We start from the raw sequence: 15,871 nt of genomic DNA, 5'->3' as shown, positions 1-15,871 counted from the left end.
GACCAGTTAGATAGAGGTGGTGTTATCATCCCCCACTAGACCAGTTAGGTAGAGGTGGTGTTATCATCCCACACTACACTAGACCAGTTAGATAGAGGTGGTGTTATCATCGCCTACTAGACCAGTTAGATAGAGGTGGTGTTATGATCCCGCACTACACCAGACCAGTTAGATAGAGGTGGTGTTATCATCCCACAACAGACCAGTTAGATAGAGGTGGTGTTATCATCCCACAACAGACCAGTTAGATAGAGGTGGTGTTATCATCCCCCACTAGACCAGTTAGGTAGAGGTGGTGTTATCATCCCACACTACACTAGACCAGTTCGGTAGAGGTGGTGTTATCATCCCACACTACACTAGACCAGTTAGGTAGAGGTGGTGTTATCATCCCACACTACACTAGACCAGTTAGATAGAGGTGGTGTTATCATCCCACACTACAGTAGACCAGTTAGATAGAGGTGGTGTTATCATCCCACACTACACCAGACCAGTTCGGTAGAGGTGGTGTGTTATTTTGGTCACAGCTGGGCTGTTAGGTCCAGGCTATCTCTTTATTCTTGATGTTTTTATAGTCAAGTTGACTGTAAACACTTTCCAATTTACAGAAACAACCTGGGTAATAGTAACAGGGGATAGGAGAGGGGAGAAATGAGCCAATTGGAAGCTGGGGATGATTAGGTGACCGTGACGGTACGAGGGCCAGATTAGAACAGAGCCTGCAGTAAAATGGCCATTCTCATTCTACTTCCCCTTGATGACCTAAGAGAATTTAGGAGATTTGGAAAACCGACAGGATCCAGATTCAGGGTTAAAAACAATGTCGTTCTATTCCTGGTACAGTAGATATTGTATTATCTTTGTTCATTTATTTGTTTGAATCTGAGGTTGTAACCAAACTCACAGTTTATTTCCCGGAATGTATGTCTGCGTTCCAAATGGGGGGGTGGGGTCTCGAGTGGCACAGCAGTCTAAGGCACTGCATCTCAGTGCTCGAGGAGTCACTGCAGACCCTGGTTTGATCCCGGGCTGTATCACACCCGGACGTGATCGGGAGTCCCATAGGGTGGTGCAGCGTCGTCCGGGTTTTGGGAGGCCGGGGTAGGCCGTCATTGTACATAAGAATTTGTTCTTAACTGACTTTCCTAGTTAAATAAAGGTACAAAATAATAATAATCCTATTCCATATAGTTGAAGTCTGAAGTTTACATAAACCTTAGCCAAATACATTTCAACTCAGTTTTTCACAATTCCTGATTTAAATCCTAGTTAAAATGACCTGCCTTAGGTCAGTTAGGATTACTACTCTTTTTAAAGAATGTGAAATGTCAGAATAATAGTAGAGAGAATTATTTATTTCAACTTTCATCACATTCCCAGTGGGTCAGGAGTTTACATACACTCAATTAGTATTTGGTAGCATTGCCTTTAAATTGTTTAACTTGGGTCAAACGTTTCGGGTAGCCTTCCACAAGCTTCCCACAATAAGTTGGGTGAATTTTGTCCCATTCCTCCTGACAGAGCTGGTGTAACTGAGTCAGGTTTGTAGGCCTCCTTGCTCGCACATGGTTTTTCAGTTCTGCCCACAAATGTTCTATGGGATTTGAGGTCAGGGCTTTGTGACGGCCACTCCAATACCATGACTTTGTTGTCCTAAAGTAATTTTGCCACAACTTTGGAAGTATGCTTAGGGTCATTGTCCATTTTATTTTTCCAGGTAAGTTGACTGAGAACACGTTCTCATTTGCAGCAACGACCTGGGGAATAGTTACAGGGGAGAGGAGGGGGATGAATGAGCCAATTGTAACCTGGGGATTATTAGGTGACCGTGATGGTTTGAGGGCCAGATTGGGAATTTAGCCAGGACACCGGGGTTAACACCCCTACTCTTACGATAAGTGCCATGGGATCTTTAATGACCTGAGAGTCAGGACACCCATTTAATGTTCCATCCGAAAGACAGCACCCTACACAGGGCAGTGTCCCCAATCACTGCCCTGGGGCATTGTGATATTTTTTTAAACCATAGGAAAGAGTGCCTCCTACTGGCCCAACACCACTTCCTGCAGCATCTGGTCTTCCATCCAGGGACTGACCAGGACCAACTCTGCTTAGCTTCAGAAACAAGACAGCAGTGGTATGCAGGGTGGTATGCTGCTGGCCCATTTGGAAGACACATTTGTGTCCAAGCTTTAACTTCCTGACGGATGTCTTGAGATGTTGCTTCAATATATCCACATAATTTTCTTTCCTCATGAAGCCATCTGTTTTGTAAAGTGCACCAGTCCCTCGTGCAACAAAGCACCCCCACAACATGATGCTGCCACCCCCGTGCTTCACGGTTGGGACGGTGTTCTCCAAACATGACGATGGTCATTATGGCCAAACGGTTCAATTTTTGTTTCATCAGACCAGAGGACATTTCTCCAAAAAGTACAATCTTTGTCCCCAAGTGCAGTTGCAAACCGTGGTCTGTCTTTTTTATTGCGGTTTTGGAGCAGTGGCTTCTTCCTTGCTAAGCGGCCTTTCGGGTTATATCGATATAGGACTCCTTTTACTGTGGATATAGATACCTGTACCTGTTTCCTCCAGCATCTACACAAGGTCCTTTGCTGTTGTTCTGGGATTGGTTTGTACTTTTCGCACCAAAGTATGTTCATCTCTAGGAGACAGAACGCGTCTCCTTCCTGATCGGTATGACGGATGCGTGGTCCCATGGTTTTTATACTTGCGTACTATTGTTTGTACAGATGAACGTGGTACCTTAAGGCATTTGGAAATGGCCCCCAAGGATGAACCAGACTTGTGGAGGTCTACAATAATTTTTTCTGAGGTCTTGGCTGATTTCTTTAGAGGCACTGAGTTTGAAGGTAGGCCTTAAAATACATCCACAGGTACACCTCCAATTGACTCAAATGATGTCAAATTGCTTCTAAAGCCATGGCCTTATTTTCTGGAATTTTCCAAGCTGTTTAAAGGCAGTCAACTTAGTGTATGTAAACTTCTGACCCACTGGAATTGTGATGCAGTGAATTATAAGTGAAATAATCTGTCTGTAAACAGTCGTTGGAAAAATGACTTGTGTCATGTCCTAACTGACTTGCCTTAACTATAGTTTGTTAACAAGAAATTTGTGGAGTGGTTGAAAAACAAGTTTTAATGACTCCAACCTAAGTGTATGTAAACTTCCGACTCCAACTATACACATATATATATATGTATATAGTGCACTACCTGACCAGTTCCCATAGTGCACTATGTAGGGAATAGGATGCTATTTGAGACACATCCTATCTCACTAAAATCAATCATTCTTTATCTCTGTCTCGGACTAGGATATGACATCGTCAAAATGCCTCAGTGTTTTGTTTACCACCACAAGGGTTCCGTCTATTGCAGAGGCAGGGCATCACCACGGTAACATCACAGAGAGCTAGGGCTGGGCTCTAGTCAGCCTCGTCAAGAGTCTGCATGATCAAGCACCATGATCTGTCTATGCAATCGGGACTGTAGGGAGAGATGGAGAGATTGGAGGAAGCAGGGGAAAGAGGGAGAGAGAAGGAAGCGGGAGAGGGAGTAAGAGAGAGAATGAATGAATGAGATACAGAGAGACACACAGAAAGAGGAAGAAGAGAGAGAGAGGGATAGAGAAGGAAGAGGGGAGGGAGAGTGAAAGAGGGAGAAGGACAGGAGATGGAGAGAGAAGGAAGAGGGGAGGGAGAGAGAAGGAAGAGGGGAGGGAGAGTGAAAGAGAGGGAGAAGGACAGGAGATGGAGAGAGAAGGAAGAGGGGAGGGAGAGAGAAGGAAGAGGGGAGGGAGAGTGAAAGAGAGGGAGAGTGAAAGAGAGGGAGAAGGAAAGGAGATGGAGAGAGAAGGAAGAGGGGAGGGAGAGAGAAGGAATAGGGGAGGGAGAGTGAAAGAGAGGGAGAATGACAGGAGATGGAGAGAGAAGGAAGGGAGATAAACGAGCCAGGGGAGTAAACTACATTTAGTTAAGTTACATTCTCCTGAGGATAAAAAAAGGGAACACACACACACAGTGTTGTTGTAGATTCCCTTCCCTTTATCTCTAAAGACTCAGTGACCTAACTTGAACGCAGCTCCCCCTCCTCCCTCATCGCCCCCTTTCTCTCTTCCCTCTCCTCCCTCTCCTCCACCCCTTCCTCCCCCTCGCTCTCGTTACCATGGCAACGTGGGCGGCACATTTCTGCTCGAGCAATCAAGTGACCTTTTTTTACCAGACCTTAGCAAGAGAGAGAGAGAAAGAGAGAGGGACAGAGGGGAGGGAGATGGAGAGAGAAGGATGCAGTAGAGAAGGCAAGGGAGAGAGAGAGAGAGAGAGAGGGACCGAGGGGAGGGAGATGGAGAGAGAAGGATGCAGTAGAGAAGGTAAGGGAGAGAGAGAGAGAGAGAGAGAGAGAGAGAGGGACCGAGGGGAGGGGGACGGAGAGAGAAGGATGCAGTAGAGAAGGCAAGGGAGAGAAACCGAAAGAGAGGAAGAGAGAGAGAGAGAGAGAGAGAGAGAGAGAGAGAGAGGGACCGAGGGATGGGGGACGGAGAGAGAAGGATGCAGTAGAGAAGGTAAGGGAGAGTGAGAGAGAGAGGGACCGAGGGGAGGGGGACGGAGAGAGAAGGATGCAGTAGAGAAGGCAAGGGAGAGAGAGAGAGAGAGAGGGACTGAGGGGAGGGGGACGGAGAGAGAAGGATGCAGTAGAGAAGGCAAGGGAGAGAGAGAGAGAGAGAGAGAGAGAGAGAGAGAGAGAGAGAGAGAGAGGGACCGAGGGGAGGGAGATGGAGAGAGAAGGATGCAGTAGAGAAGGCAAGGGAGAGAGAGAGAGAGAGGGACCGAGGGGAGGGAGATGGAGAGAGAAGGATGCAGTAGAGAAGACAAGGGAGAGAGAAAGAGAGAGGGACCGAGGGGAGGGAGACGAAGAGAGAAGGATGCAGTAGAGAAGGCAAGGGAGAGAGAAAGAGAGAGGGACCGAGGGGAGGGAGATGGAGAGAGAAGGATGCAGTAGAGAAGGCAAGGGAGAGAGAAAGAGAGAGGGACCGAGGGGAGGGAGACGGAGAGAGGATGCAGTAGAGAAGGCAAGGGAGAGAGAAAGAGAGAGGGACCGAGGGGAGGGAGACGGAGAGAGAAGGATGCAGTAGAGAAGGCAAGGGAGAGAGAGAGAGAGAGAGGGACCGAGGGGAGGGGGACGGAGAGAGAAGGATGCAGTAGAGAAGGCAAGGGAGAGAGAGAGAGAGAGGGACCGAGGGGAGGGAGATGGAGAGAGAAGGATGCAGTACAGAAGGCAAGGGAGAGAAACCGAAAGAGAGGAAGAGAGAGTCAACCAGTATTTTTTGTTTAAATCTTTGTCTTTATAGGCCACATAGAACAACAATACACCTTCTGCTGTGCTGTACAAAAGGCTATGAAGACGACATCACTTCATCATTCATTCAGAGCTGTCTGTCTGTCTGTCTTGTCACCCAGTTATACACACACACACATATTGTGTTCTGACCTTTCAGGATAGCACACCCCAGTGCACACGTGCGCGCATGCACACAGATTAACACCTAAAAACACACACACACACACACACACACACACACACACACACACACACACACACACACACACACACACACACACACACACACACACACACACACACACACACACACACACACACACACACACACACACACACACACACACACACACACACACACACACACAGAGTGTTAGTGGTTTGCAGCAACAGAAGCAGAAGTCCCATTCCATGTGTGTAAAGTTAACTGAGAGTTTCTACAACGATTCAGCCTTTTTTCTTGTCAGTTCATTTGCAAGCAAGAATATTAACCATAGGAAAGCAATACACTGTAGACTGCACTATATCTAACTCACATATGATGAGAGGAGAACGTGTGTGTGTGTGTGTGTGTGTGTGTGTGTGTGTGTGTGTGTGTGTGTGTGTGTGTGTGTGTGTGTGTGTGTGTGTGTGTGTGTGTGTGTGTGTGTGTGTGTGTGTGTGTGTGTGTGTGTGTGTGTGTGTGTGTGTGTGTTAGCAGGGGGTCACTAAAAACACAACAGGAAGGTATCCAACAGTGAGAATTCCGCGACGGGATGAGGGAGTGTCTGTGTCGCTATGACGATATGATGAAGTAAACATCAACAGAAACAAAAATGTCATCTTTTGCTTCCTTTTTCCACAGGTCTGCGATTCGCCTGTTTTGTCCCTCTGCCCCCACCGTACCAACCCAGCATAAAGGCCTGTCTGTCAGTCAGAACTAGGAAAGTAGTAGGTGAGGCTCAGAGGTTGATATAGAGAGTGTTTCTAGGGAGGACTATTTTGTCAGTAGTCAGTGGGCATTTCCCCTCAAAGCTGTTCCAATGTTCCCTTTTACCCAAAAATAAGGACTTGTTGGAGCTTGTGTTAGGTCTCCTTCCAACGTCAGTGTTTTCCTTCCTTCTGTATCCTTCCCCATCAGTGCTAAGGCTTTCCTTCTTTCTGTATCCTTCCCCCTCAGTGCTAAGGCTTTCCTTCCGTCTGTATCCTTCCCCATCAGTGCTAAGGCTTTCCTTCTTTCTGTATCCTTCCCCCTCAGTGCTAAGGCTTTCTTTCCTTCTGCATCCTTCACCCATGAAGAGTGCTAATTTTGTTTCCATGTCCCCCCCTTGTGAGTCCCAGGGGCCCTCCTTCCTTACCCATTCACTTCCTTCAATTCTCCACCCCTCCCGAATTCGTTACCCCTCAATCATTTTATCATGTTTGACATACGGGTTCTCCAGAAGGTACAGGTACTTCTCATAATTCTCCAACATATACTTTGGGGCGTACATGTGCTCTTTGGGGTCCGAGGGGGGGTACTCCTGCACCGATCCATCGAACCAACCCCCCGTCCGGATCAGGTCCCGGATATAATTTAGATCCCGTTTGTCCTCGTAGTCGCCCCAACGCGGGAAGTCCCCGTTCTGGGCCGAGATCAGCTTAAAATAGATGCCCTCAGGGCTAAAGCACCAAGAACAGTGCCACCCAGCAAAGTGGAAGGGGCTTCCAACGGCCCACTGGACCAGGATGTGACCCGTGTCGTTCTCGTACTTCCTGAAACCGGGCATGGTGTAGTATTCCCGGCGCCGGAGACGTATCCCATCGGCATCATAGACGTCTCGGAGCATTCCGACTGTGCACCCCGACACGACCTCCAACGACCCCAGCTAGAACAAGAAGGTGATACTTTATTGAGAAGGAATATATCAAATCAAATCACATGTTATTGGTCTCATACACATGGTTAGCAGATGTTAATGGTCTCATACACATGGTTATCAGATGTTAATGGTCTCATACACATGGTTATCAGATGTTAATGGTCACATACACATGGTTATCAGATGTTAATGGTCTCATACACATGGTTATCAGATGTTAATGGTCTCATACACATGGTTATCAGATGTTAATGGTCTCATACACATGGTTATCAGATGTTAATGGTCTCATACACATGGTTATCAGATGTTAATGGTCACATACACATGGTTATCAGATGTTAATGGTCTCATACACATGGTTATCAGATGTTAATGGTCTCATACACATGGTTAGCAGATGTTAATGGTCACATACACATGGTTATCAGATGTTAATGCGAGTGTAGTGAAATGCTTGTGCTTCTAGTTCCGACCCTGCAGTAATATCTAACAAGTAATCAAACAATTTCACAACAACTACCTTATACACACAAGTGTAAAAGAATGAATAAGAATATGTACATATAAATATATGGATGTGTTTTTATGCACCTAACCCCTCACATACACACACCCAACCCCTCACATACACACACCCAACCCCTCACATACACACACCCAACCCCTCACATACACACACCCAACCCCTCACATACACACACCCAACCCCTCACATACACACACCCAACCCCTCACATACACACACCCAACCCCTCACATACACACACCCAACCCCTCACATACACACACCCAACCCCTCACATACACACACCCAACCCCTCACATACACACACCCAACCCCTCACATACACACACCCAACCCCTCACATACACACACCCAACCCCTCACATACACACACCCAACCCCTCACATACACAACCCAACCCACATACACACACCCAACCCCTCACATACACACACCCAACCCCTCACATACACACACCCAACCCCTCACATACACACACCCAACCCCTCACATACACACACCCAACCCCTCACATACACACACCCAACCCCTCACATACACACACCCAACCCCTCACATACACACACCCAACCCCTCACATACACACACCCAACCTCTCACATACACACACCCAACCCCTCACATACACACACCCAACCCACATACACACACCCAACCTCTCACATACACACACCCAACCCTCACATACACACACCCAACCCCTCACATACACACACCCAACCCCTCACATACACACAACCCCTCACATACACACACCCAACCCCTCACATACACACACCCAACCCCTCACATACACACACCCAACCCCTCACATACACACACCCAACCCCTCACATACACACACCCAACCCCTCACATACACACACCCAACCCCTCACATACACACACCCAACCCCTCACATACACACACCCAACCCCTCACATACACACACCCAACCCCTCACATACACCAACCCCTCACATACACACACCCAACCCCTCACATACACACACCCAACCCCTCACATACACACACCCAACCCCTCACATACACACACCCAACCCCTCACATACACACACCCAACCCCTCACATACACACACCCAACCCCTCACATACGCTCACCAACCCCTCACATACACACACCCAACCCCTCACATACACACACCTAACCCCTCACATACGCTCACCAACCCCTCACATACACACACCCAACCCCTCACATACACACACCTAACCCCTCACATACGCTCACCAACCTCTCACATACACACACCCAACCCCTCACATACGCTCACCAACCTCTCACATACACACACCCAACCCCTCACATACGCTCACCAACCTCTCACATACACACACCCAACCCCTCACATACACACACCCAACCCCTCACATACACACACCCAACCCCTCACATACACACACCCAACCCCTCACATACGCTCACCAACCCCTCACATACGCTCACCAACCTCTGACATACACACACCCAACCCCTCACATACACACACCCAACCCCTCACATACACACACCCAACCCCTCACATACACACACCCAACCTCTCACATACACACACCCAACCCCTCACATACGCTCACCAACCTCTCACATACACACACCCAACCCCTCACATACACACACCCAACCCCTCACATACACACCCAACCCTCACATACACACACCCAACCCCTCACATACACACACCCAACCCCTCACATACACACACCCAACCCCTCACATACACACACCCAACCCCTCACATACGCTCACCAACCTCTCACATACACACACCCAACCCCTCACATACACACACCCAACCCCTCACATACACACACCCAACCCCTCGCATACGCTCACCAACCTCTCACATACACACACCCAACCCCTCACATACACACACCCAACCCCTCACATACACACACCCAACCCCTCACATACACACACCCAGCCGCTCACATACGCTCACCAACCTCTCACATACACACACCCAACCCCTCACATACGCTCACCAACCTCTCACATACACACACCCAACCCCTCACATACACACACCCAACCCCTCACATACACACACCCAACCCCTCACATACGCTCACCAACCTCTCACATACACACACCCAACCCCTCACATACACACACCCAACCCCTCACATACACAACCAACCTCTCACATACACACACCCAACCCCTCACATACACACACCCAACCCCTCACATACACACACCCAACCCCTCACATACGCTCACCAACCTCTCACATACACACACCCAACCCCTCACATACACACACCCAACCCCTCACATACGCTCACCAACCTCTCACATACACACACCCAACCCCCCACATATACACACCCAACCTCTCACATACACACACCCAACCTCTCACATACACACACCCAACCTCTCACAAACACACACCCAACCCCTCACATACACACACCCAACCCCTCACATACACACCCAACCTCTCACATACACACCCAACCTCTCACATACACATACCCAACCCCTCACATACACACACCCAACCCCTCACATACACACACCCAACCCCTCACATACACACACCCAACCCCTCACATACACACACCCAACCCCTCACATTAACACACACCCAACCCCTCACATTAACACACACCCAACCCCTCACATTAACCCATACATACACCCAACCCCTCACATTAACACACACCCAACCCCTCACATTAACACACACCCATATACCCAACCTCTCACATTAACACACACCCAACCCCTCACATTAACACACACCCAACCCCTCACATTAACCCATACATACACCCAACCCCTCACATTAAGGGGCGGCAGGTAGCCTAGTGGATAGAGCATTGGACTAGTAACCGAAAGGTTGCAAGATCGAATCCCTGAGCTGACAAGGTAAAAATCTGTCATTCTGCCCCTGAACAAGGCAGTTAACCCACTGTTCCTAGACCAGTTAACCCACTGTTCCTAGACCAGTTAACCCACTGTTCCTAGACCAGTTAACCCACTGTTCCTAGACCAGTTAACCCACTGTTCCTAGGCCGCCATTGAAAATAAGAATTTGTTATTAACTGACTTGCCAAGTTAAATAAAGGTCAAATGTAAAAATAAATTAAATTAAGACACACAACCCCTCCGATACATGCACACACATACATGTGGAAAGTATTCAGACACCTTCACTTTTTCCACATTTTGTTACATTACAGCTTTATTCTAAAATTTATTATAAAACATTTTCCTCATCAATCTACACACAAAACAGCATAATGACAAAGCAAAAACACGTTTTTAGAAATGTTTGCAAAAAAAACCCAACAGAAATACCTTATTTACATAAGTATTCAGACCCTTTGCTATGAGACTTGAAATTGAGCTCATGTGTTTCCATTGATCAACCTTGAGAGGTTTCTACAACGTGATTTAAAAAAAATGTATTGATCTTTTATTTTTTTAACCTTTATTTAACTAGGCAAGTCAGTTAAGAACAAATTCTTATTTTCAATGACAGCCTAGGTACAGTGTGTTAACTGCCTTGTTCAGGGGCAGAACGACAGATTTGTACCTTGTCAGCTCAGGGGTTTTGAACTTGCAACCTTCCGGTTACAAGTCCAACAATCTAACCACTAGGCTACCCTGCCACCCCATTGGAGTTCACCTGGGGTAAATTCAATTGATTGGACATGACTTGGAAAGGCACACACCTGTCTATATAAGGTCCCACAGTCGACAGTGGATGTCAGAGCAAAAACCAAGCCATGAGGTCGAAGGAATTGTCTGTAGAGCTCCGAGACAGGATTGTGTTGTTACACAGATCTGGGGAAGTGTACCAACATTCTGCAGTATTGAAGATCCCCAAGAATATAGTGGCCTCCATCATTCTTAAATTGAAGAAGTTTGGAACCAAAAGACTCTTACTAGAGCTGGCCACCCAGCCAAACTGTTCAATCGGGGAAGAAGATCCTTGGTCTGAGAGGTGACCAAGAACCCAATGGTCACTCAGAGCTGCAGAGTTCCTGGAGCTCCTTCCAGAAGGACAACCAGTTCTGCAGCACTCCACCAATCAGGCCTTTATGGTAGATTGGCCAGACAGAAGCCACTTCTCAGTAAAAGGCACATGACAACTTGCTTGGAGTTTGCCAAAAGGCACTTAAAGGACTCTCAGACCATGCGAAACAAGATTCTCTGGTCTGATGAGACCAAGATTGAACTTTCTGGCCTGAATGCCAAGCGTCACATCTGGAGGAAACCTGGCACCAAAAAAAACCTGCTGTGGGGATGTTTTTCAGAGGCAAGGACTGGGAGATTAGTCAGGATAGAGAGAAAGATGAATGGAGAAAAGTACAGAGAGATCCTTGATGAAACCTTGGTCCAGGGTGTTCAGGACCTCAGACTGGGACGAAGGTTCACCTTCCAACATGGCAACGACCCTAAGCACAGAGCCAAGACAACGCAGGAGTCTCTGAATGTCCATGAGTGGCCCAGCCAGAGTCCAGACTTGAACCCGATGGAACATCTCTGGAAAGACCTGAAAATAGCTGTGCAGCAACGCTCCCCATCCAACCTGACAGAGCTTGAGAGGATCTGCAGAGAAGAATGGGAGAAACACCCCAAATACAGGTGTGCCAAGCTTGTAGCATCATACCCAATAAGACTCGAGGCTGTAATCGCTGCCAAAGGTGCTTCAGCAAAGTACTGATTAAAGGGTATGAATACTTGTGTAAATGTCACATTTCAGTTTATTTTCTTTGATAGATTTGCTCAAATAAAAAATAAAAACAGTTTTTGCTTGGTCATTATTTGGTATTGTGTGTAGATTGACAAGGAACATTATAGAATAAGGTAGTAGTGTGGAAAAAGTAAAGGAGTCTGAATACTTTCCGAATGCACGGTACACACAACCCCTCCGATATATACACACATACACACACCAGTAAGCAGTTTTAGTGGGTTAAGTGATCCTAATAGCCAACCATAGCACTTAACAGGCACTGTATATCGTTTGAGTGGAATCCAATAGAGATCTTATCTTTCTAGAATCTGTCACTAACAACCGTCAAGTCGTCGGCTCAAATCCTGTTCGAATAGATACGATTAAAAAAACTTGATTACCCATCAAGTTCACACGGGATTGATTTTTTTTTAGGCCTGGTTTGGGATTCGAACCAGCAACCTTCTGTTAACAAGCCCGCCCCTGTGATCTCTAATCCTCTAGGCTACCTGCTTCCAGAAGAACCCGTAGAGCGACTTCCTCATGTGGATGGCGAACGGTTCCGTCCACCCGTCGAACAGCTTGAGGAAAGAAGTCCCTCACGGGCGGGGATCTCGTCGGCATCGTTGATGACGAAGACGTCGTCGGGGCGTGATCCGGTCACCCTGGCCATGCCGTCGCGGGTCAGGTAGGTACGGAGGTAGTCATCTGCGATCCAGCCGTCCTGGCGCCCGCCGTCGGGAAAGTGGTCTAGGAAAACGTAGAGGATTTTGTGGCGCACGTAGTCGTAGGTTCCGTTCAGGAGGAGACGCAGGAACCTGGAGGGAGGGACAGATACAGACAGTGTGTCAACAGATACGCTTAAACGAGTCTTTCAGGAGAGAGAGACGAAGAGAAGACAGACACACAGACACCCAGAAGGCAAGCCAGCCAGATTGACAGACAGACAGCCAGCCAGCCAGATGGAAAGCCAGCCAGATGGACAGCCAGCCAGATGGACAGCCAAACAGCCAGCCATCACATCATCCTGTCCACTTGTCGAAGTGGTCGTCTCTCTCCGTCGGAGGCAAACAGACACAAAGTCAGCAAGACAGACAGACGCTTATACATCTATGTCCACTCACCGTAGTGGTCGTCTCTCTCCGTAGGCGGTGAAGTTAGACTCACACACCAGGAACAGATCCACAGCCTGGGCCAACTCGTGGAACCTCACGTGGAGAAGATCAAACTCATGGTTCACGTTGATGGCATTGATCACCCTCCTGGGTCTCTCTCTGGGCGTCAGTCTCTCCTTAGTGGGCAGGTTAGAGTGGTAGACCATGGTAGGTACCCCACAGTAGGGCCCGTGCCACCCCGGCCGACACACACATTTTACCAGTCGTTTGCCTCCTCGTCCTCTTGATTTGGCCTTGGGAGGCATGGAGGTGCCGGAGGACGACGGATGGAGTGGTTGTTGGTGGGATTGGTTCAGGACCACCAGGGGCTTACGTTGCCCAGGGGAGCCTGCTCGAGATCCTAACCCAGTACCAGTCACAGTAGGCCCCCCGGGCCGTGCCGCGTCATCCCTGGGGGTGGCGACCTCCGTCCCCTGGCGGAAGCAGAGGGCTCCGGCTTTAGTGCGGACGAAGTAGGAGGTGGGGTCGTCCTGGAGCTGGTGGGTGCGGGTGTGGATGTCGCCCAGGGTTTCTAAGGGGTCCGGGGATGGAGCCTTGGAAGGCACCACCTGGTCATCGATCCCAGCCGAGGCCCTTTCCTCTGGGGCGTAAGGTCTGACAGGGTGGGCTGGGTGGCTGGGGTACCAGGGCTTGAAGTGGAGGTCCTCACCTTCACGCTCCTGAGGAAGACAAGACAAAGAGGGGACTGTTTAGCACTTTACTCGTCCTCACAGATCAATCTAGAGAAACTGTATTAGGCCTCTTTACATTCTGCATTGCTGAAGGGTTACAGATAGAAATGTCATTTCCGATTGGGCCGGCATATGCAGTATTTACCATGAATACAGTCTGCTCTATTGCGGGAACATTGCCTTTAATTCTTAGGGATAGGCGTCCCGTCAACAGGGAAATCATGCTAGAACTTAATCAAATCAAATGTAATTTGTCACAAGCACCGAATACGACAGGTGTAGACCTTACTGTGAAATACTTACTTACAAGCCCTTAACCAACAACGCAGTTTTAAGAAAATTATTTGCTAAATAAACTAAAAAGTTACTCAATAAATTAACAATAACGAGGCTATATACAGGGGGTACCGGTACTGAGTCAATGTGCGCGGGTACAGGTTAGTTGAGTTAATTTGTACATGTAGGTAGGGGTAAATTGAATATGTATAGATAATAAACACTGAGTACCAGCAGTGTAAAAACAAAGGGGTGGGGAGGGGGGTTCAATGTAAATAGTCCGGGTGGCCATTTGATGAATTGTTCAGCAGTCGTATGGTTGGGGGTAGATGCTGTTAAAAAAAGAGTCGTGCTTGGCCACGCAGTCGTGGGTGAACAAGGAGTACAGGAGGGGACTAAGCACCCACCCCTGGGGGCGGCCCGTCAGGAAGTCTAGGATCCAGTTGCAGAGGGAGGTGTTAAGTCACAGAGTCCTTAGCTTGGTGATGAGCTTTGTGAGCACTCTAGTGTTAAACGCTGAGCTGTACTTACGCAATACGGATTGAATAGAGCTTAGTGTTAACTGCTACTTTGTTGACATCCAATGACTCAGATTCCATTCAACTGTGCTCCTGACATGTAAAAGGAAGAGCCTTCATGTTTGGACTGGAGGTACACTACTGATGATAATGGTGTGTTGACTGGAGGTAAACTACTGATGATAATGGTGTGTTGACTGGAGGTAGACTACTAATGATAATGGTGTGTTGACTGGAGGGAGACTACTGATGATAATGGTGTGTTGACTGGAGGTAAACTACCGATGATAATGGTGTGTTGACTGGCGGTAGACTACCGATGATAATGGTGTGTTGACTGGAGGTAGACTACTGATGATAATGGTGTGTTGACTGGAGGTAGACTACTGATGATAATGGTGTGTTGACTGGAGGTAGACTACTGATGATAATGGTGTGTTGACTGGTGGTAGACTACCGATGATAATGGTGTGTTGACTGGAGGTAGACTACTGATGATAATGGTGTGTTGACTAGAGGGAAAACTACTGATGATAATGGTGTGTTGACTGGAGGTAGACTACTGATGATAATGGTGTGTTGACTGGAGGTAGACTACTGATGATAATGGTGTGTTGACTGGAGGTACACTACTGATGATAATGGTGTGTTGACTGGAGGTAGACTACTGATGATAATGGTGTATTGACTGGAGGTAGACTACAGATGATAATGGTGTGTTGACTGGAGGTAGACTACTGATGATAATGGTGTGTTGACTGGAGGTAAACTACTGATGATAACGGTGTGTTGACTGGAGG

General features: G+C 47.9%; 1 protein-coding gene across 1 annotated transcript; it reads right to left on the bottom strand.

The window, feature by feature from the left end:
* Positions 1-5,209: 5,209 nt before the first annotated feature.
* On the bottom strand, positions 5,210-14,265 carry LOC124028039 (beta-1,4-mannosyl-glycoprotein 4-beta-N-acetylglucosaminyltransferase-like; the record flags this gene model as incomplete). Its single annotated transcript, XM_046340204.1, is given in 4 exon segments — positions 5,210-7,208; positions 12,941-13,023; positions 13,026-13,249; positions 13,556-14,265. Coding segments are annotated over 4 exon segments (1,488 nt in total), but the record flags the coding sequence as incomplete, so codon positions are not given.
* Positions 14,266-15,871: the final 1,606 nt, after the last annotated feature.

This window comes from Oncorhynchus gorbuscha, unplaced genomic scaffold, assembly GCF_021184085.1.
Source record: "Oncorhynchus gorbuscha isolate QuinsamMale2020 ecotype Even-year unplaced genomic scaffold, OgorEven_v1.0 Un_scaffold_3674, whole genome shotgun sequence".
Lineage (NCBI taxonomy): Eukaryota > Metazoa > Chordata > Actinopteri > Salmoniformes > Salmonidae > Oncorhynchus > Oncorhynchus gorbuscha.
Note: the sequence above shows the minus strand (reverse complement) of the source record. Positions and strands in the feature narration are given on the sequence as shown.